This window comes from Mytilus edulis, chromosome 5 (genome assembly GCF_963676685.1).
Source record: "Mytilus edulis chromosome 5, xbMytEdul2.2, whole genome shotgun sequence".
In the NCBI taxonomy this organism is placed as follows: domain Eukaryota; kingdom Metazoa; phylum Mollusca; class Bivalvia; order Mytilida; family Mytilidae; genus Mytilus; species Mytilus edulis.
In genome coordinates this window covers 61,227,704-61,251,859 of record NC_092348.1, presented here as the reverse complement: position 1 = coordinate 61,251,859, position 24,156 = coordinate 61,227,704, and the positions used below count along the sequence as shown (strand labels likewise).

The 24,156-nt window shown below is 31.0% G+C and overlaps 1 protein-coding gene across 3 annotated transcripts; it reads left to right on the top strand.

Annotated features, from left to right (window-relative positions):
- Positions 1 to 1,940: 1,940 nt before the first annotated feature.
- Positions 1,941 to 22,288, top strand: LOC139524146 (golgin subfamily A member 4-like). Of its 3 annotated transcripts, XR_011664744.1 has the most exons (13): positions 1,941 to 2,125; positions 7,143 to 7,239; positions 8,683 to 8,789; positions 10,354 to 10,524; positions 11,081 to 11,192; positions 13,627 to 13,710; positions 14,202 to 14,239; positions 15,672 to 15,713; positions 16,353 to 16,491; positions 17,161 to 17,281; positions 18,916 to 19,053; positions 20,370 to 20,614; positions 22,087 to 22,288. XR_011664744.1 is itself a non-coding variant. In XM_071318749.1 (12 exons), exons 2-12 carry the CDS (start codon positions 7,153 to 7,155, stop codon positions 20,522 to 20,524), a joined length of 1,194 nt encoding a protein of 397 aa, XP_071174850.1. In that variant the 5' UTR covers positions 1,953 to 2,125; positions 7,143 to 7,152; the 3' UTR covers positions 20,525 to 20,623. The 3 variants fall into 3 exon arrangements, 2 of the variants coding, with proteins under 2 accessions (XP_071174850.1, XP_071174851.1); XM_071318749.1 differs by lacking the exon at positions 22,087 to 22,288 and having other exon boundaries at positions 1,953 to 2,125; positions 20,370 to 20,623; XM_071318750.1 differs by lacking the exon at positions 22,087 to 22,288 and having other exon boundaries at positions 1,975 to 2,036; positions 20,370 to 20,623.
- Positions 22,289 to 24,156: the final 1,868 nt, after the last annotated feature.

Sequence of the window (24,156 nt, the reverse complement as noted above, 5' to 3'; positions counted from 1 at the left end):
TACATGCATTTTTATATAACAACTAAATCTGTGTGTTTGTACAATTTTAAGTATAACGGAGGACATTTTTGAAACTTATATACTAGTATACGTCAAACCTTCCTCTTATTTTAGCAACATTTAAACATCCTTATACTTAATGTAGTAAGTCGAGTACACCCTATCAAGCTAAAACATGTTTCATAAGTTTTCAGGATGTGAATGTATTGAAATATATTTGTGAAAAATGCCACCTTTTAATGTATCGTAAATAACTTTGAAATCACCACTAGAATACAGTGACATAAAGACTGATCAAACAGTTTTAAAATAAACAAGCGATCGAGACTGACCGTACAGTGAGAAATTCAAACAAGTGTAATTTTCTTATTTCTGGCTTCAAAGATCTGGTTGAAACTTTTACCACCACTTGAAATATACTTCATTGAGTTAATTAAGTCCGGTTTTTACGTTAATTTGTACACTACGAGGGCAAAAAGATTGTTTTTAGGTTTGCCGACTGATTTTTCTTAGTGATGCACTTGAAAATCTCTTGATTAAGGCAAAGAGACGAATACTGAATGTGCAGAATTTAATTCTAGACCGTTTGAGTATATCGATGTCTGCTGAATTAATTATTAAGCAATGTACAGATGATCAACTTACCGTTTATTTCAGTATACCCATCAAATTTAAAATGTGATCCAAAAAGTTCTCGCTTCGAAAATCGCGACTTCCGGATAGCGTACAGAATAGTATCTACACTGTGTATATCACTGCTGGTGATCCGATGGATAAATTTGTTGTAGAGTTGTCACTGGCTAAGACAACTAAACGGAGAAATAACGAGAAAACGGAATGTTTTTACGATTCTCATTTGACAGAATTTAACCAAAAATTAAACTGTTAGGACCAACATTGTTTGATAGAAACATGTTTGAATATCAAGGATTGATTTGCAAAAGTTAGAAAACGGGTCAGGTAAATAAGAAAAATAAACTTTATTGAAGCACCTATGGATTTTATATGGGGCAAAATAATACAAAATGGCGGTTAGTATACTTCACAAAAGTCACGTGATGTCCGACTTAGTTGGATATGGTACTTATAATTATTTTCTATGACTGTATCTCACATTAATTTGTAGGATCCTTTACTATAGACAATTTAGCTGCTCTGTAAAAATAACATCTCCATGCCTTATATATCATGTACTGTAGTACGACGCTAGATTAAAACAGACGTGGAAAGGTAACACCCGGCCACCGAAAGCTTCATTTTTATGAAGCCCAGGTGGTCGTGTAGTCTAGCGGGATGGCTACAGTGCAGGCGAGTTGGTGTCACGATATCTCAGTAGCATGGGTTCGAATCCCGGCGAGGGAAGAACAAAAAAATTTGCGAAAGCAAATTTACAGATCTAACATTGTTGGGTTGATGTTTAGACGAGTTGTGTATATATATATATACACAAATAGACTAAATACATGCCGTGTAAAATACTACATTTAAGTTGCATAGTTTAACTAGGAGGCCATACTTTCATATTAATAAATTTAATAAATGTGCATGCTTCAGTGTGTATTTAACTTTTAAGATGCTTTAAAGAACTTTTGTGTTGCATGTATATATATATTGATAGTATCTTGCTTTCTATGTTTAATGCACTGATGTGTGCATGACTTGATATTATGTTGTTATTTTTGTTGTTCCGTCGATTTTAAAAGCTCTACAGACAAGACAGAGCTAACATTTATACTTGTTTCGCATATACCGGCTTTAATAGAGCTTTTTGTCTTAATATGTCTTATTCGAAAGAAGTAGACTATGATAACAAACTTAACTGAAACAGACGGAATCAAGTTTTGGGCTGCTCCGACATCGTTTTAATTTATTTTTTACTGGTCCCTTAGCGAGATTCATTTTCTTAGCACAGCGAAGGCGTAATTTATATGTACCAGTTTGTTTACAATTTCGTGACTTCCGTGTTTATTTTCGTTGTAGGAAAACACACCTTGAAGCTATATTTAAAACTGACAAACAAGCATATATTAAAGGAGGTGTGTGATTAAGAAACATAGACAATACTTGCTCATTTATATAACCTCCGTTTAATTCACAGCTTAAACCACAAGGCAACATATAAACGGTAAGCACCAAAAACATTTTACACCGGTACCTCGAATTATATTAAAATTTCAAGTGTTATTCGGTCATTAAAAGTGTTATTCGGATAATAACAGTGTTATTCGGTCATTCGTGTTACCCCATTTTACACTGTTTTACACAAATAGAAAGTGATATTATGCGTTACTGCTTCAATGTACATGTAAAAATGTATGTTACTTCTACAGGAAGCAGGACAAATCGCCCCACTGGCAAAACGCCCCACGCCAAATCGCCCCACTTTTTCACCAACTCGCCCCACTAATAAAAAAATCGCCCCAACCTGGTTAACCAACTCGCCCCGCTTCTTAAAAAAATTGCCTCACTTGTGAAAGGGTTTAATCCAGTTAATTTTTCCCTTGTCAACTCGCCCCACTTATTGCAAAAAAGGAAAAATCTACTTCTATATACAATTTTCAGGTCTACCAACTAGCCGCACTTAAATGAAAACTTATTTTGATTTTTGTAATCTACACAGAATACAAAAAAAAAAAAAAAAAATTATTAAACTTTTTTTAACATTCTTAAAATACATGTATAATTGCAAATACGTTTTCGTATCATTATTGGAGAATAACTTTATACTTGTAAGCTTAGTTATTTGTATAACAATTGAAAAGAAACCTGTCAATTGTATCATAATCATACAATTAATTGATGCATGATTAACATTTATATAATAACTTTATTGCAAAAACAGAGTTTTTAACAGCAATTTGATTTTATAGCACTTCACTTAGGTTTTCAAAGGTATTGACGTGGGCAGGGACAAAGATATACAACGGGATTGCATCTTTTTTATAAGTGGTTTATCTATTTGTCATGAGTGGGGCAAGTTGACAGACCGTATTTCAGCGGGATTTTAACCCTTTTCATAAGGGGGGCATGTTATCAAACCTTTTTGCAATGGGAGTCTACCCTTTTCATAAGTGGGGCGAGGTGGTAAACAAGAGTCGGGCGTTTTTTTAGAAAGTGGGGCGAGTTTGTGAAAAAATGGGGCGATTAGGTGTGGGGCGATTTGTCATGGATTCCTTCTACATACATTTTTGTACATGACACATTATTAAAACTGCTGCCAATATTTCCCTTAAAAGGCGTAAAGCCCAAACGGGTAAGGGGGTTAAACACCAAAAGTGGTTTGACTGTAATCTTGCATATTTGCGAAAAAACCTATTTAGTTATGGGAAAATTTATTCTCGATTTCCCAGAGATCCTGCTGTTAAAGGTCACTTTTATAAACTACAGCACTTATATACTAAGGCACGAAAACACAAATACAGAGAGTACAAGCAGTCTTTGTTGAAGCAGATAGAAACACTGCACGAGGAAAACCCTAAGCAGTACTGGCAATTGATTGATGAACTTCAGGGTAAGGAAAAGGATGATAAAAGTGCATTAGTCGCACCATTTGATTGGTTGAATCATTTTAAAAATTTGACAGAACCAAAAGATGAGTTTAAAGAACGACTGCAATTTTTGGAGGAAAAGCTAAATATTCTTGAAAAAAGAAAGTGCTTTAATGAACTTGATAGTAGGATCTCTGAAACCGAAATATCTACTGCTTTGTCATCTTTAAAAATTAATAAAGCAGCAGGGTTGGATAACATCTCTAACAGTATGCTAAAATATGGTCAAACCTCTTTGTTACCTTGTTTACTAAAAATTTTTAATAATTGCCTCTCTTATGGAAAATACCCAGAACCCTGGACTATTGGCTACATATTCCCAATTCATAAAGGGAATGATGCATCTGATCCTAATAATTATAGAGGAATAACTATTACTGATGCTTTGGGGAAGCTTTTTAATAAAATTCTTGACACCCGTCTTTGCAAATTTTTAGATAAATATCAGATCATTAAAGATAGCCAAATTGGCTTCACAAGGAAAGCGCGACCATCTGACCATATGTTCATACTTAAGACCATTATCGATAAGTACTGTCATACTAAAGAAGGTAGAGTGTTTGCCTGTTTTGTTGATTTCCAAAAGGCCTTTGACACGGTCATTCATCCAGGTATAAAACTCAAGTTATTAAACATTGGGCTGGGTACAAATTTTTATAATATAATTAAGAGTATGTATGCCCAGAGTAAATCCTGTATTCGATTAAAGAATAGAGTTACAGACCTTTTTCCAACTAAGGTGGGAGTGAAACAGGGAGATAATTTGAGTCCTAATTTGTTTAAAATATTTATAAATGATCTCCCTGATTATCTAGAAAAGTCACCTGATCCAGTCTTGGTTAACTCAAAGCCAGTTCATTGTTTATTATATGCTGACGATATTGTCATTTTTTCTTCCTCGGAAAAGGGGCTTCAGTGTAAACTTGATCAATTAAATAATTATTGTAAAGATTGGTGTATGAAAATTAATCTAAAAAAAACTAAGGTGATGGTATTTAACAAAGCAGGCAGGCATATAAAACATAATTTTTATTTTAATGATATGTTGATAGATTGTGTTCAACATTGTAAATATTTAGGTATAACATTTAGTGCATCAGGATCTTTTTCCTTTGCTCAGAAGGAATTGTACAATAAGGCATTGAAAGCATTCTACAAGCTACGAAAGGACTTTTTATCACTGAATCCCAATATTAAAAACAGCCTCCATGTATTTGATCATACAATTAAACCCATTCTTTTGTATAGTTCGGAAATTTGGGGCTTTTTTAATCCTTTCAAAAAAAAATTAAATTCTCAGACTTCTACAGTTGATCAAGCTTATCCTAAACTTTTTTCAGATAGATTACATATGAAATTTTGTAAATTATTACTAGGTGTGGGGAAAAGAGCAACAAACCTTGCCACTCTTTCAGAACTTGGGAGATTTCCTTTACATTTTGATATCACCAAATCTATGATCAGATACTGGCACCGGCTTGAAAATTTGGGTTCATCCTTTCCCTTACTAAAAGATGCATATTTAGAGTCAAAGCTATTATTTGAATCAAAAATTCCCTCTTGGTATGGATCTTTAAACTATTTGCAAAAAAAAATTAATGGGGTTGACAGTCTAACCTTTGCAAGCAACTTTAGATTCAAAATTTTAATTAAAAAGTTTTTGTATGAGCACTATGAAATACAATGGAGAAACCAAATGCACAATTGTGCTGATGGGAAGCTTTGTAGCTATAGCACTTTTAAGACTCATTTTGGTCTTGAAAGATACCTTACTATATTACAATCACCTGAGCAGAGGAGAAATTTCACTCGATTGCGTATTTCTTCTCACAGACTAAGAATTGAACAAGGTCGCTATCAGGGTACTCTCCGACAAGACAGAATATGTCTCAGGTGCACCTCAAATGAAGTTGATGATGAAAAACATTTTTTATTCTCATGTACATCATCACAAGATAAGAGAAATTATTTGAATTCTACTATTGACTTACTATGCCCAAACTTTAAGCATTTGATTCCTAGTCAAAAACTGATATGGCTTCTTAATGTAGAGAATCTTGATATTTTGATATCTGTCTGTGAGTTAATTGATGAAGATAAAATATAACTTTAAAGATAAATATTTAATCAGGCTCTCTGCACTAGGCACAAGGTTGGCATGGTGGGGTACAGGACACATCGTACAAGTTCTATTACCTTCTTGTTTGCGATATTATTATTTTTTTTTATTAAACTGGTAATATTTTATCTTTTTTGTAATTTGTGCACTTTGGCATGTCAATTAGCATTGTCCCTTGGTGCCTCTTGCAGTTGTGTCACTTTAAATAGTACTGACTCCTCTGCACCAGGCACGAGGATGACATACCATTTATGTGCAACTTCTTACAATATCTTACCATATCATTAATGTCCCGAAACACATTTTAATATGCACCCACCATGCCATATAGCACCGTCCCTAGGTGCCTCTTGCAGTTCAGCTAGATATATTTAGCCTACTCACAGTATTCTTTTTTGTTACTTTCCAGAGGTGTGCCTGAGACAAAGGTTTTATATATATACTAATATGTGATAACTGTTGTTTCTTATTTGTGTTTGTAACTTGTGTTGTTTATTATATTTGTAAAAGAATATTATATTACAATGATATTATATTATGCTCCTTGTGAGCCCATTTTATGGAAATAAAGCATCTTCTTCTTCTTCTTCTTCTATATGCTATTAAAAAAAACCTAGTATCAATCTGTTAATTATATATTGCACTGTATACATTTGTAATTACTTTTAAAATAATGTTTTTTTGTCAAAATTAAGATTACTAAGTAACTTGATTGATTTAAAAACAGATTGTTTTGGCCAAAGAAAACAATAGTTAGCCTTGATATAATACTATCTTGTGGATGTGGGTGATACATATATGTTACCTAAATCAGGGTGTTTATTAACAATATGATTGTATAGCAATGAAATCTTACAGTTCACTTAGGAGATTACTGTATTGTATTTTGAGCTTGACCTTTGTAAAATGTAGATTTTACTGTCACAAATTGAGTTTACCTAATGTAGCGACACGTAGCAGAGCTAGGTAAAAGGATATTTGCGACAGTAAAATCAAAGTTTTTTTCAAAGTCCTAGCTTAAAATACAATACATTTATCTCCATTATAATGCAGCTTATTAAAATAATACCATTGAACCAATATTTTGGTGTAAAATGCATATGACACAAAAAGTCTGAAACTATTGCATTGTCTTTAGCATGTTTAGCAACCGTTGTTGAGTTCTGCCCCTTTACAAATGGAAATATTGCTGATTTTTTTGTTTCTGTTCTTTAAGTTAAGTTTGCCTCAATCAAATGTTATGATTGTTATACATGTACACATGCTTATTACCACAAAATACAGGTCAAGTATGAATTTTGGTAGCACCAATTTAACTGTTCTAGAGTTATGCCCCTTTATAATGTTAAATATTCATTCATCTGCTCTTTCATGTCTTTGGTTGAGTTGTCTCTTTGACGTATTCCTCATCTCCATTCTCAATTTTATTCAAGGAATATAACTATCAATTTACACTGTAAACTTTACATTTTTAGTGCATATGAGATGAAGTTCAAGACTGTAAGAGAAGGTCAACAAGCTGTTATTTATAACCATTTGGGTCAAGGAAGACTTCTTGAAGGACCTCAGAGGGTAGGTACATGTATGCCTACTTTAACTAGATGGTCTGAAATTGAGCCTTGGACACAGCAAGCTGCAAAAATCTACACAAGGGTCAAGGGTCAGATCGCTCATCAATAGTTATAAGATACATCATTCTGCAACTTCCAGGAATTAGCCTGCATCATCACACTGTGACACATTCTTATACTAGCAATATTTTTTTACTCACCGTCAACATATTTCACAAAGTCATGGAAGACAGATTTTAGTAATCATGATGTCATTGAATGTTTAATATAAAAAAAGAAGATATGGTATGATTGCCAATGAGACAACTCTCCACAAGAGACCAAATGACACATTAATTAACAACTACATGCTACCATACAGCCTTCAACAATGAGCAAAGCCCATACCGCATAATACAATGCAAGTCAGATATAGACGGCCCTTAAATGACAATGTAAAACAATCCAAACGAGAAAACTAACGGCCTAATATATGTAAAAAAATTGAAAAAAAAACAAATATGTAACACATTAACAAACGACAACCACTGAATTACAGGCTCCTGACTGGGAACAGGCACATACGTACAGAATGTGGTGGGGTTTATAATTAGGTCAGTTTTTCGGGAGGATCATCACTTATGAAAAATAAAAAAACATTGGACAATGGTATGCATTTGTATTGGGATTAGGTTTGTACATGTTTACATCCCATTTTTGTGAAGATTGTTATTGTATGTTCAAATGTATAATTTTTAAATCTATTCTTTCTTTAAAATAAATACATTGATTTAATAAGTGTTTTAATTTAATGAGTCCAGGTTTACCTAGTTAAAATGGTTAATTAATGAATAGAAGGTGATAATTTTATTGAGTTTATTAATGTGGATTCATTTATTTTCTTTGACATGTTTGATATCAATTTTGAGGAATAAGGAAACTTGCATTTCTGTGGATGTATATATGATTTCGTGGTTTTGCCAATCTCTGTATATCTGACAAAGCTTATAGAAAATATGTTATTCATTGAACATTTGAATTCATGGTTCAACAGTATCTAAGAAAACCTGGAAAGTTGGTATCCAATGAATAATAATGAATCCATAGTATTGAATATTGAAAAAAAAAACATTTATGGTAAAATTAATATTTATTCAATTGACAGTGATTGAGGCCAACTTCTCTTTATTTTAACATGTATTCATATTGTTGGTTTTCCCGTTCGAATGGTTTTACACTTGTAGTTTTGGTGCCCTTTATAGCTTGTTATTTGGTGTGAGCCAAGGCTCCGTGTTGAAGGCCGTACATTGACCTATAATGGTTTAACTTTTTTTTTAAATTGTTATTTGGATGGAGAGTTGTCTCATTGGCACTCACACCACATCTTCCAACATCTATTCATGTATATATATATATATATATATATATTAAAATAATATTTGAAATGTTATTTTATTTATTTCAGATTTTTCTTTATCGTGAAAGGTTGACATACCTGAAGCTATTTACCGCAGATTTGTATGATTATCTTGTTGTCAAGGACATAGATGGAAATGTTACCAACAAAAGAGGGTATGTCATTGACTCTCAAATGTTTGAACCCACAGTTTTATAGTTTAGATTATTCTTTACGTTCTAAATCTAGTAATTTTTAGCTAGGAAAATCCATGGAGTAGGGCATTGTCATGCATTATTTTACATATTTGAACTGGGTTTTGACTAAGACAAGTCCATTAGTCATATTAGTGCTATACATATCATTTTAAAACTAGTGAGTCTTAAAAAGAAAGGCAAAAGCTACCAAAGGGACATTTCAGCTCATAAGTGGAATATAATTTTGTACATGTGGCTAAAAAAGAAAAAGACAAAGAAGACAACACAAAACACAACATACAGACATAGAACACTAAAAACTGAGCAAGGCAAACCCACCAAAAAACTGGGGGTGATCTCAGGTGCTCCAGAAGGGTGAGCAGATCCTGCTCTACAGATACATCATGATAGTAAAAATTGTATCAACTAAGCACATTAATTTTCATTTTTTGACAAAAGTGTTTATGAATAATTCATGTAATTGCATGCTCTATTTTTTCATAAAGATGGAAATAATGAATTATATAGCAATACATTTTATCTTTACAGTGTTGGACTTTCCATGAACAAAATTAATGACTGGCTTTTTAAAATTCTTATTGAGAATCATGTATATGTATATTCAAGCTCATCTTCTGCAAAGGCCTTTATTATTTTCTATTGCAACAGTATTGAAACATCACTTGTTCATTGTTGTTGTATAAGAAGGGTGAAAGATACTAGATGCACATTCAAATTCATAAATAGATAATAAACTGACGACGTCATGGCTAAAAAAGAAAAGGACAAACAACAGCCCCAAATTAAAGACTAAGCCTCATAAAAAAATGGGGATGATCTCAAGTGTCTTGTAAGCCACCCATGGTAGTGTCTACTCTCTTACTCTCTTAATCCAAATATCTATTTTCCTATGAAATTTATGTGCCAATTGATAACAAAATTTGATAATATTCATCCTTAATGTAAAATTGAAAATGGAAATGAGGAGTGTGTGAATGAGACAACAAAACAACCTGACCAAAGCAAAAGCAAAAAGCAGAAAACAGCTGTAGGCTACCAATGGGTCTTCAACAAAACCAAAAAATCCCTCATCCAAAAGTACACTTCAGCTGCGTGTAGTTTCCATTTTGTATATCTACATTTGGTTTTAGATTTTTCCTTGTTTCTTTGTTTTTCAAAGCCTAACAGTATAAGGTTTTTTTTTTATGTTTTTTTTTTTATTGTTTTGGGTTATGGTATTGTCTGTTTTTCTAGATATTTTATGTATGATTTTTGTTGAGCCTGCAATTAACAGCAAAAGTAGGTGAGACACTGGGTTCTGTGGAACCCTTACGAATTTTTGGAAAGTATTGTTTATAATTCAAAACAAAAATAAAAGGAAAGAATAAAGACTTATCCATATATTGGAAACAACACATAAACTAGAAGCTGTAGTGTACACTCTTATTGCTGCCTTCAACCATGAGCATCAGGAAACTACAAAATTTGCCTTTTGTAAGCTATGTATAAAATCTGTAATATTTGATTTTAATTTTGTTTGCAGACCATGTAAGATGTTTTGTAATCCTCTCCTGGTAGAAAGTATAGAAGTAAAACAGGCTATAAAGATAGATGCCAATCATATGATTGTTGTTTACAAACGTCTTAAAGACTCAGATGTCCAGAGGAGAGTAATTCAAGGGCCCTCTGTGTTTGTACCAGAAGCAGAGGAATGGTAAGCTTATTGTATCAGTGTCAACTGAAAATAAAAGAAAATGATGCTTCACTTATATTGTTTGGAAGTGCACTTGAGTTGTTACACACTTCCTTTCTATATGTATAAGCCTCACTACTACTTTAAGTATCATTGCAATCAGATAACTTTCTTACTTATCCTCATCATAACTTGTGTCCTATATGACCACCCTACAATATTTGTGTCATGTCTTCAATGCAGATACATTTTGAAGAAAGAAACAATAGATATTATACCTTTTTAAGCTGTTATATAAGACATTTGGAATATGTACAATATACAAATATGAATGCAAAAAAAAAACAAACAATTTTTCACTTATTTTTAAGAATTAGTTTATGTTTGTATTCATTTAGGCACAGATTAAGTACAAATTTAGAAAGTGTTACTTTTAACATTCTTGAGTTATGTCCCTTTTTAACGTTATATGCAAGCGAGTGCATCATCTGTGTCCCATGAACACCTTCCCCATTTATTAAAATCATGATATTGTAATATTATGTTTACGTGTATTGTGACATTATTTTATTTGTAGGTTACACCAATTTAGTTGGCATGGATGTGATGCAAAAGACAAAACAAGGATGATTCCAGGATTTTATAAATTTCAACAATTAGCAGTTATACCAGACCAGTTCTACTATAATGTAGGTGTAATTTATACTTACAATGTATATACAAAAACGTTTTTGCTCTAAGATTATAAATATATTTTAGAGTATTATGTTTGATACATGCATGTATTTGAGATTGTATGTGGAATTAGTATTCTTGACTTGATGACTAGCAGTCCGCTTTTTCTTTTAAAAAAAAAGCTGACTCCTTTTGTAGACAACAAAAAACAACTCAACAGGGTAGGAAATCACACAATCTTGTGCTATACCCAAAGTAAAATTGTACAAAATTTCACCATAGAAAATAAAGAAAACATTTCAGTCTTGTTTTAAAACTATAAGTTCTTAGGAGTAGATATTTGATACGATAAATTTGAAATTTCTTCTAGTATTTATTTTTGTGGTTGTTGAACAATAGACATCAGTGGTCTCGTTAGCCCAAAATAGAAGGGCGCCGCGCCCTGGGTGCCCTCAGCCGCGCCCTGTGTGCCCTCAGTCGCGCCCTTCTGCCCTGACGCCGTTTTCCAAAAAAAACCTTGTGCCGTTTTGGTAAAATTGCCTTTGTTTCATCGATTTCTTATCAGAAGTTGAATTACAAATATGACACCTGGTGATTGCCCCCAGGTAATGAGGTTTATCATGTCATTACAATCAATTATTGTGGATAAGACTTCAAAGGTGTTAATTACTAGGTAATTTAATTAAGACAATGTACCGTTTTGTCATAAATATGATGAATATGTCGGCATTTTCTTTCGATCTTTAAGTCACAATGAAAGTGTGTTCAAATGAAGACTTTTATGAATTTAGAATTGAATTGAAGTAATCAAAATAAAACTATGCCTTCTGACACAGAAACATCGTACATCTCAACTTGTGAGCGACAAGCAGACGTAAACATGGAAATTAATTTTGGAGTTATTTCCCCTGAACATGCTTATTACAAAATTGTGCTCCTAAAATATTATCTAGCACTAAAAATAGGAAAAAATAACCAATTGAATACAAAATTATATAAGAATGCTACCTTATGGATATTAACTGTCTTTGAACATACAAAAAAAAATATATTGCAATTTATTTTTGATCATCATACTTTTGGCAATCCATGTTTTATACATTCTCAATATAGAAATATGAACTATAAATTTGTTTAAATGATGTCCAACCTGTCATGTTACTAAAATGGAAGTGTGCAGTAATAATCTCATCACAAATCAACTTGATGAAGCTATACTAAATAATATATTCTTATACACGAACAATGAAAACAGGTTTTGAGGGCCAAGCTCTAGATGACATTTTGAAATACAACTACTCTGTCATGTACATGTATGGTAAACTATGATATGTTTAGTTTATGTTCTTTCTTTTGGAAGCAGAGGGGGTGGGGGAGAATAGTAAGTTTATTTTGCCTCTTTTGGTTAATAGTATGAATGTGTATTGCCATGTATTATGAACATGATATAGTATGAATGACTTTTCTTATGCAAATTTTATAGAATAAATAATCAAAACAACAACTTTATAAATGCATCTTTATTAACAATGTATACAGTAAAAAAATATGTGAACTCGTGATACACGCAGGGACGTAGACAAAAAAAATGAGCAGTGCCTTCTCCTATCATAAAAAAGTGCCCTGCCCTCCCCTGGCACCCTGCCCCTTTTGAATTCTAGCTAGAGCACTGGACATTATTAAGAGATTTTATCAATATTCTGTCATATAATGCTGTATAAAAATCATGCTACAGAAAAACATTGAAAATATCTGATTGTGCATGGTCTTGAACAAAATTACCTGAATATTCTTATCAGATTTGCCAAAATATTCTTATATCCGATATTCGATTACACGATAAAATTAACATTAAACAGTAAGGGAAGGTTTTTTTTTTTTTTTTAAATGATATTACAATCGTTGATATTTATAGATTATCTTTGATCATCTCAATGAGATTGGTTTTGTCGCTTGAGCATGTACAGCAAAAGTGAGAAAAGCAATGGAGTTGAGATGACCAATGATAATCTGTTTATCACTATTTTACCTATGACTATGTTTCATTTTCATTGCAATTTCATTAAAATTGCCACGTGCCTTCTAAGTTTCTAGCGATAATTTTCCATCTCAATCGAGTAGCATGATATGAAAAATTATCACAAAAAAAGATCAAAGGAAAAATGCAAAAAAATAGCGATGAATTAGTTTAGACGATATCGATTAAATGGAGTCTACATGTATTAACATTTGAAAAGCATGGTATTTGTTTAGGATTTAACTGGTTGCAATTTTCAAAAAAAATTAAAATATCACAAAAATTTCTGAATACTTTCCAATATAATTGAAAGGTGTCTAAAAATAACTATGACATAGTTGTTTGTTGAAATGTATATATTTATGGTTTAGGAAACTGAGATGTATTTCAACTCATATATAACTTCTAAAGTGATTGTTTTTGATTGACAGGTGAAAGAAGTACGAACTCTTGATGACACAATGATTACAGTCAAACTTATGATATTCTATGAGCTTAAAGATGTGTTAAAAATGGTATGATTTATTGATACACATTTAGAAGTTTTTTTCTCATACATTTCCATAAATCAAATCAAATGAAATATAGCGGAAGTCCCTGAGGGTCACCCCAACCTGTTCTGTTTGAGAACTTGTAAATGGTTAAGATCCCCACACCAATTGAACATATTGATTTGATGATTGGTATATAGTTTTTGATCAAGTTTGAATTTTGTTCTGACCTGATGATTTTGTGCAGAGTTTTTTGTCCTTTGACTTAGAAAATTCACTTAAATAATCAGTTTTCAACTCTTTTTTTCTTCATGCTTGAAGATATCGAATTAATATTTGTTATTTAGTTGACACCATGACAAGTTATAGATAAAGTTAGCATTTTGATCCAGTACATTGAATTTTAACCGTTAGGAGACTATGTATCGCCATGTAATACTCTCAGAATGCTTGTTGTAAATGTTCTGCCAAGTAATTGAATAAATATATATAATACTGACTATATGTTTTTTCAGCTGGATACAACACAGGATCCAATTGCTGATATGATTAAGTAAGTACAGGTGAATAAAGAAGTATTTATTTAGTCAAGTAGTTATGTTCTGTTATTATCATGGTTTATCATGTTTATTCTTATAACAAAACTTATTTATGTTACATAATTTTATTATATGAACATTATGTGATTTATATGAAGTATGTTTCAATCAGGCTGTTAGTTTTCTCATTATACCCCATGCAACGAAGTTGCGGAGGGTATAATGTTTTTGACCCGTCCGTCCGTCCGTCAGTCCATCCGTCCGTCAGTCCTGTTTCTTGTCATCGCAACTCCTCTCAAACCACACAACAGAATTTCACGAAACCTTTTCAGATAATAAGGACATACTATGTAGTTGTGCATATCGACGGGAAATTGCAATTCAATTTTTTTTCTAGGAGTTACGCCCCTTTGAACTTATTTACTTTAATGTACTACTGCAACAGTTTGTCTTCGCAACTCCTCTCAAACCACACAACAGAATTTCACGAAACCTTTTCAGATAATAAGGACATACTATGTAGTTGTGCATATCGACGGGAAATTGCAATTCAATTTTTTTTCTAGGAGTTACGCCCCTTTGAACTTATTTACTTAATGTACTACTGCAACAGTTTGTCATCGCAACTCCTCTCAAACCACACAACAGAATTTCACGAAATCTTTTTATATGAAAAGGACATATTATGTAGTTGTGCATATCGACGGGAAATTACGATTCAATTTTATTTCTAGGAGTTACGCCCCTTTGAACTTATTTGCTTCAATGTACTACTGCAACAGTTTGTCATCGCAACTCCTCTGAAACTACACAACAGAATTTCATGAAACCTTTTCAGATAATAAGGACATACTATGTAGTTGTGCATATCGACAGGAAATTACGATTAAATTTTATTTCTAGGAGTTACGCCCCTTTGAACTTATTTGCTTCAATGTACTTCTGCAACAGTTTGTCATCTCAACTCCTCTGAAAACACACAACAGAATTTCATGAAATTTTGTAGATAATAAGGACATACTATGTAGATGTGTATATTGACAGGAAATTATTATTCAATATTTTTTCTTATACAATTTTTTTTTCTTATACTTATTTAATTTCTCCAATGACAATGTGGGGACGTGGGGTATGTGAGCGTGCTCACTAAGGTTCTTTAATTTAAAAATGTTTTACATTTGTAATTCTTGAGGCCTTGTAGTGCTAACTATGCAGTTTGGGTTTTGCTTATTTTGAAGGCCATACAGTGACTTATAGTTAATAATTTCTATGTCAGTTTGTGTCTTGTGAAATGTTATCTCATTACAACATGTACAATAATACCACATATTCTTATTTAAATATTTTCAGAAATTTTAAATTTAGACTGCAATTGATATTGAATATATATCTGTATATTGTAAATCACAAAAATAATAAAACTTTAAGGTTTATTTTCTTTTTCAGTGCTGTATGCTCAGATGTCATAGCATTTTCTGGTAAAATAACGTAAGTTTTATTTAGATTTTAATCCTTTAAACTATATTTAGATTAAGGTGGTATCTAACACTACAGAAAGACAACTCTGTTTTAAAAATGAGAAAGATTTTAATTACGTTGTTTTGTTTTAGGGAATATTTAGCTTCTGAATGATCAAAATTAGTGTTTGTCAAACTGCTATATAACACACTATATAAACATTGTAATTTTTCTAATATAATGGTTGGTTCAAATTTTTTGAAATTTTTATATTTGTCAAATACTTTGTCAAAATTTTATGAAAATTAAATGAGCCAAATTAATTTTGAAGGTGTTGGGTACAACCTTAAGAGCACTGAATAAGTACAGTTGATAAATACTTTAAAACAGGAAAATCATGTGAAATGTTATGATGTTGTCATGATGCAAAAACTAAAATGATATAGTTAGCAAGAACCAAAAACTAAAAAATGTTTGTTACACATTTCCCCATTTGTACATTTACTAAACACATGTTCAATGACTTCAGATCATTAGGATTCCCAATATCTGCCAAAAATTCAAAGCCAAGAGAGGCAAACATCCTTAAAGAGTTTTAATTTATTCAAATTCTAATAATACATAAGTTTCATGTTCAATTAAAAAAAAATCTACCTTCATATTTTTTAGATTTGAAGATTTTCTAAAACAGACACATGATTTATCTGAATTAAAGAGCTTCTCACAGTTGCTACAGAGAGCTGATAGAATTGGTTACACTATACAGAAAGTTGTTTTTAGAGGTTACCATGCCAGTGAACAGTTGCAGGTAAACCTAATTGAAAATGATATATTCAAAAATATATTACTAAACTTGTTTTGTACCAAAGATTTTGTTTTATTAGTGTGTTGTGAAGTTTTTGCAGGTTAATTAACAAAAACAAATGTACCAGATTTCAGTTTTTTATCCTTTCCAGTTTACATGGTTTGGTTTTAAACAGGTTTACTTCTAGAATCAAACTTATTTAAGCACAGTAAATACTAAAAAAAGATTTGTTGATATTGAATTTGTTCAGTACTTAATTGTAGATGTTCTATGTAAAAATCTACACACAAAAAAAGTCTTTGTCATTTATTGTCTTTTAGTTTACTTTACAAAATTTTGTTCTGGTTACAACATTATTTATAAAAATAATCAGATATCTGATAAGACATCTCCATACTTTGATATGGTGGTAAACATCATAAATGAGAAAACATTGACATAAAAGGCATATAAGTTAATCTGGGGTTTTTAAGATCATATTCATGTTGAGAAATTTTTTTTTTTTTTTTTTAAAAGATTATGCCTTGAAAAGGTAATTTTCTTAATTGTGATGATTTATATTCAAATTATATGTTGTTTAATAAACATTTATGTGTCTTGATTTTACGATGAAGAATTTGGTGTAAATCACCCTTATGGCATTATTGAAATTAAATGTCTTTATATTTTCAGGCCATGCAAAGCAGTGCAATTGAGTCTAGAACCCAGTTGAGATTAAATGTAGAAATAGAAGAACAAAAACAAAAACTTGCAGATCTTAAGATAACGAAAGAACAAGAGAGAGCTAAATTAGGTAAATTATTGTATGTATTTGTGTTTTTAATTGAAATGAAAAAAAAATTCCTCTGAAAGGCTTGTTTTGATCAGTTATTCAATCCACCATTTTCTACGTAAGAAAATGCCTGTACCAAGTCAGGAATATGACAATTGTTGTCTATTCGTTTGATGTGTTTTGTCATTCGATTTTGCCATTTGATTACGGACTTTCCATTTGAATTTTCCTCGGAGTTCAGTATTTTTGTGATTATACTTTTTGTCAGTTGAAAAGAAATATTTTAATATTAGGGGGAAACTTCTAGAATCAAAAATGGATATTCAAGGAGGCAAAATTGATAGATACGAATGTTGAATTGATATTACTTTGTAGTTAAAACGAAGCAATTTAAAAGGTTACTTTAAGAAATTTGATCTTTTTCTAAAATGTTGTTCAGAAACAGACACAGTTTATGTCTGCTAATGAAATGATCAGTAAAACTACAGAAACAACCTCATTAACTGTGTTTTCTGAATTTAATTCCAATCTAATTAAAATTAAATCTCTCACTCGCTCATTTTTTAATGCTTGGAATTTAATTCCATCAGTAATATTTTGGATGCCAAAGATATATTTGGATTAGAAATATTCAAGATTCATCAAACAGTTTCTTAGAATAATAGAATTTACCAGCCACAGTCTTTATTTTGCCTAGGCTTGAGGTGCAAAACAGGACTGGTATAAAACAGGTTGTCACACAGCATGAAGTTTGTTCATAAATGCACACTAGCCAATACTATATATAAAATAAAATTGAGAAAGGAACTAGGGAATAAGTCAAAGATACAACAACCCAACTAAAGAGCAGATAACAGCTAAAGTCCAAAAATGTGTCTTCAAAACAGGGAGAAAATCATGACCCAAAGAAGGGCTTCAAATGATCCCTAAATAAAAACATGTACTAGCTCAGTGTCAACAGACGTCATACTAAAATCTAAAATATACAGATAAACTAACATTAAAACATACCAGACTAACAAAGACCAGAGGCTCTTGACTTGAGACAGGCTAAAAAATGTAGAGGGGTTAAACATGTTATGTGAAATCTTAACTTTCTTCCTATACTTCTAGCCAATGTAGAATAAACAAATTTACACAGCAATTCACACAATAAAATTCAGGTTAAAAGTAGTCCGAGTCTGATGTCAGAATAGATAACAAAAGAAACAAAGTGTTATGACAATGATTCATAAATTAACAAAGGATTACTAGCAATTACTGACATGCCAACTACAGACCTCAATTAAGGTGGTACCCAACACTTTCACTAAAATTAATTTGGCTCGTTTAATTTTCATAAAACTTTGACAAATTATTTACTTTGACCCTTTTACAAAAATATCAAAAAATCAAAAAATTTGAACCAAGCGTTTTATCAGAAAATTTACACTGGTTATATAGCAGTTAGACAAACACTAATTTTGATCATTGTGAAGCTTTATATTGCCTTCACAAGGCAACGTAATTAAAACGTTTAGCTGATATTACAGAGTTATCTACCTGTAGTGTTAGGTACCACCTGAAACTGATTAAAAGGTAATGTCTAGAATGTCTTCATCATATGAAAATAGAGCACAATCCATACATTCCTTAAATTGCATCTTTTCTTTTAGTTCAGGAAATGGAAAAAGAGAAACAGGATCATAAACAAAAGATGTCTGTTCTGAAGCAGACACACGATTTAGAGATCAGGAATTTAGAGCAACAACAGGGACTACAAGTCAGATCACTGATGACCAAAGCAAAATTAGGTACTATATAAGACACTGATACTGTTTTATAGTTTGAATGCAAAAAGAACAAAACAATTCTGTAAATTCAGCATTTTATTATTCATTATTGCAATTTCCCTGACTGAACTAAAATTTGAGACTGGTTATTGAGATTTAAAGAAAAGTTTCATGTATATATATATGTATCAGATATCAGACTGTGAGTTCTTATTGTTTTGATACTTGTCCAGTGGCAGTTATTTTTAAAATCTCATGTTCATTTCTGAATTTACAGTATTTGACAAATCTTCTGAAGCTCAAACTTTTAGCCCATTGATATCTTTACAACAAAGTCCAGCTTGCCTGTGTAACTTGTATTAACTTAAACACAGTTGTAAACTCATGTTCATTAACCATGAAAAACAGTACCATGCAAATGAAAAAGTTTTATTGGAAAGAAATTTTTGTTGCCAAGAATTAGATCTCAACTTAAGAAATCCAATATTTTTTTTAATGAAACTTGGATATCAATGTCACATTCCTTGTTTGTCTCTTTATAATATATGACAATTAAGAAGGGTCTGGGTGGGTCTATTCGTTACCGTATTCAACAGATTTTGAGGTATTTTTTCTCTATTCTTTACATATTTCCTTTTGCCATTTATTCTCTCTTCTGTGTATTGATATACCCCTTTATTTTCTATTTGTTTATTTTTTTGGCTTATTTTTGTCTATCCTTTATTGTTTAACCCATTTTTGTGTAGTATTAGCCTATCATTCTCTTCGTCTGTTAACACTATTTAGACCCTCATTTAGGTTATATAGGGAATATAAACACATACACTTGCACACAAACTATTATTTTATTTATTGATGTCCTTTTAAAGGACAGGTATTTGAATGAAAGATTTTAGGTTTTTAGACATGTTAGATATAGGAAGATGTGGTATGAGTGCCAATGAGACAACTGTCCATCCAAATAACAATTTATAAAAGTAAACCATTATAGGTCAAGGTACAGCCTTCAACACGGAGCCTTGGCTCACACCGAACAGCAAGCTATAAAGGGCCCCAAAAATTAGTAATTTAAAACCCTTAGAACAGGAAAAACCAATGGTCTAATCTATTATAACGAGAAATGAGAAACACTTATGAACTACATAAACAAACGACAACTACTGTACATCAAATTCCTGACTTAGGACAGGTGCAAACATTTGCAACGGGATTAAATGTTTTAATGGTACCAAACCTTCTCTCTTTTCTGAAACAATAGTATAACATCACAACATAGAAAAACACACTATAAAATGTTTTTAACATATTTTCTATACTGTGAAATTTTTGTTGTTTAGATCTTAAAAATGCTGAGGATTCCTACAGTACAGAGTACTTAAAGACTTTAAAGGATGTAGATATAGATGTGACAGCTTATCTCGTATCTCAGATGGACCCACCAGCTGATGAAGAAATACAAATGGTCAAGAAAACAGTCAATACAAGTTTTTAAATATTGAATACTTCCGAAAAACTTAATAAACCATTGATTTATTGAATATTATTAACCTCCAGTTTTGCAAGTTTATGAGTAAGAATAAATGTAAATTTGAATTGACATACATATGTGATTACTTATACTCATTTTGAATTTTTTTACAGGAATGTTGCAAAATTTCATTAAAATAGAAAGATTTTCAGCAAATGGATTTTTAATCTTTTCAAATATTTGATTTTGATAATATTTGCAGATGAAGTTTTTTCATTGAACAACTACAATAAATTTGTTTAAACAGGCTATTATTTCAACTTGGAATTTTTTAATTATGGAATTTTCATAATTTCTTGTGCTTGAAATTATTACCAAATTCCATGTTTATTCTGTATTTTGATGTTCTGTGTGGCGCACAACACTTTCTATTACAAAGAAGATAGCACATTTAAATAGAATATACTGTGCCGTGCACAACACTATCTATACAAAATACATATTATGAAAAGTGTTATGCATCGCTCAAAACATTATAATACAGAACTGTCAATAGAATATACTGTGCCGTGCACAACACTATCTATACAAAATACATAGTATAGAAAGTGTCAGCATCACTCAAGACATTATAATACAGAACTGTCAATAGAATATACTGTGCCGTGCACAACACTATGTATACAAAATACATAGTATAGAAAGTGTCAGCATCACTCAAGACATTATAATACAGAACAAACATGGAATTTATTAAAAATTTCAAGTACAAGAAATTATGAAAATTCCAAGTTGAAATAATAGCTTGTTTTTAACTCTTTAGGTGCAATAAATGTTATTAAACTTTCATTTATTGTCTAAAGATAATACAATGGAAAAGGTTTTGAGTTATTTGATTAAAATGAACAAATATAACTTACTGGAATTTCTATAATAGCAATGAGGGGGGATAGGACATTTATCGGGACTCCGGGATCGGGTGTTTTTAAGCTCGGGATTTCGGGATTGACCCTTTCGGGATCCGGGAATCCTTTTTTTCGGATTTCGGGATGTCGGGATTTGCTTTATTTAAATTCGGGACCTCGGGATTTCGTTTTTTCAAGTCCAGGATTTCGGGATCAAGACCCCTCCTATCCCCCCTCAGCAATGAAAAGTTTGAACGTGATATTGAACTTTTTTTTTTTATATATCATTTATTTTTTCTATAAATTATATGTTTATGTTGTTTATGTTGTACATCATGTTCTTAAGGATGTACTTAGGTGAGGTTTTGGAATTTGTGTAAAATTTTCGGACTCCTTGGTATTTTTCCATACAATACAATGTAAAATATTTTGCCCCATAACAACCATTTATTTTTTCATATAAGACTTAAATAGCTCATGAAAGGTCATTTACCAAAATTTTAGAAGATTCTTGATTTTCTTTCTTTTGTTTTGAGACACAAATAATACCAATGCAAATATAAGGTAAAAGTCCGAGTCAGCCTTTTCCCGCCAAATTTTAATCTCAAATATCTCGAAAAGAAGGTCCATGACCTAACAATATTTTTAGCTTATCTTTATCTTTAATTGATGCTCTGCCAGCATATGATATCAATTTTAAATTCTTGATTTATTAATTTTCACCTAACCTCACCAAAGTACATCCTTAATTTATTTCATTTACCCTTCATATATTTACATAATTGTATCATTCTTTGTCAATTTTTGAGTACTCAGTATTTTCATGAACAAAATTTATTATAAAAAAACATGACCCCTTTTTATAGTTAATAGTTAAATGTATGCAGCTGTGAATTACCATGTATGTGATAAATATACTTAATATGTAAATGTGATACCATAATTATTTTATTGTGTATTGACAGTTTTTATGTACAGAACAAAGTAGAAACAAGTCAATTGATTTCTTTTTCTTCTTTAGTTACCCAATACCATCAACTTTTTTTTACTTCAAGATAATTCACCTCTTTTAGAATGTGAAGGACTATGGGTAATCTCATTGTTAGTACACCAAAATTCAAGTAACATAACATCATGATCATTTATTGAATTTCCATTTCTTTGTACCTTCTTAACCAATCAAAAAACTTTGGTGTACGTTTTTTGAAAATATTACTCGAAAGCATGAAGTTCTGAAAAGGGCGAATTGAAATTTTGTTATTTTTTTTTTAATTGAAATACACTAGGTTTGCTGGGCCTATTGTAGACTTACTTGTATTAAGTATCCTACATCATTTTATTGTCCATTGACTATTTTCTATGCATGTTTCAAAGTTACATAATGGCAGCTTCTAATAATAGTATCAATGCAGTCTATGAAACAAAAATGTTTTGAAGTTTTTTAAATTTCTTGGTAATGTTTAATCTTAACACCGTAGGTTTTTTATGCCTAAAATAGACTTGTCATATTTTTTCTACATTATACTGTGATATATATTTTTTATTTATCATAATTATACTTCTGTGATAAATAACTAAATTTTGATTTTATTTTATTGAAAATTTGTGTTGAAGATGTGCAATACTTAAAAAATCAAAGATTTAGATAACAGTAATGAAATATGAAGTCATGATTCTATATCATTCCAAAACTAGTTTACCGGTTCTGAAAGGGTACAAAAATACATTCAATTAACAAAAGTATACAGTGCATTGTATTTATTATATAACTACTTTGATTCTTATTTTAAATCTTGATGCAACTTGGAAGATAATACATATGCAGTAGTGGAGCCTCAAATTAGAATTTTCAATAGTGAGGAAAACTATTAGAAATAATGTAATTGTTATTTTGCATTTATAAGTTTTTGTATACCTAATAATTTCTATGCTTTGAAAAAAATGCATTCATCATATCTAAACATTGAATGTGTTGCAGTTGCAAAACTGTAAAGGTTATTTAATAATGTAAATCCTTCTACATTTTAGTGAGTGAGAAAAAAACATAGGATTAACTGAAAAACAGTCCTTATTGAATATTAAACTTTGGCTTTAAATTCTTTATCGTCAAATTAGAAATTCAGTTCTAAACGAATTTGTAATGAAACCATGATTTTTTTTTAAATTTCTGTTTTAAATGTTTTTATTGGACAACCAACCAATCATAATTTGTCTTTCCAACAATTATATATGAAGCACATTATAGCTTCAAAATAACAATTGTTTCTTATGCTAAATCTCAGTAAATGTTATGCCGAAATGACAATCATATCTTTGAACATCACATTTCTATAACTGGTAATTGATTTTTTTTAAAATTTGCAATCAAGGAAAACAGATTGAAGTACATTTTTAAAAATCTGCATTATTCCGTTTTTATCTAATAGTGTCCTTTCAAAAAGAGATTTCTTTGTTCAAGCAATGATTGTGAAGTACACAAATGCATATTGTCTGAAATCTTAATGTATCAATCTTCTTCTCATAGCCAATTTAATTCAAAACCTATTATTTACTTACAAATATAAAGAACTTCTTGTTAATTTTAGTTCCTTTTTTGTTATACAGCTCTTCAACTGTTACAGTTCTTATGCATCCTTGATTTCTTATATTCTGCTTTGCGTGTACCTGATGAAGGTAAATCGAGACAATCTCATGAAATCTATTAATTGAGTGATTTGTTTTTTAAGACTTTAAAATCACCATTGTAATTTT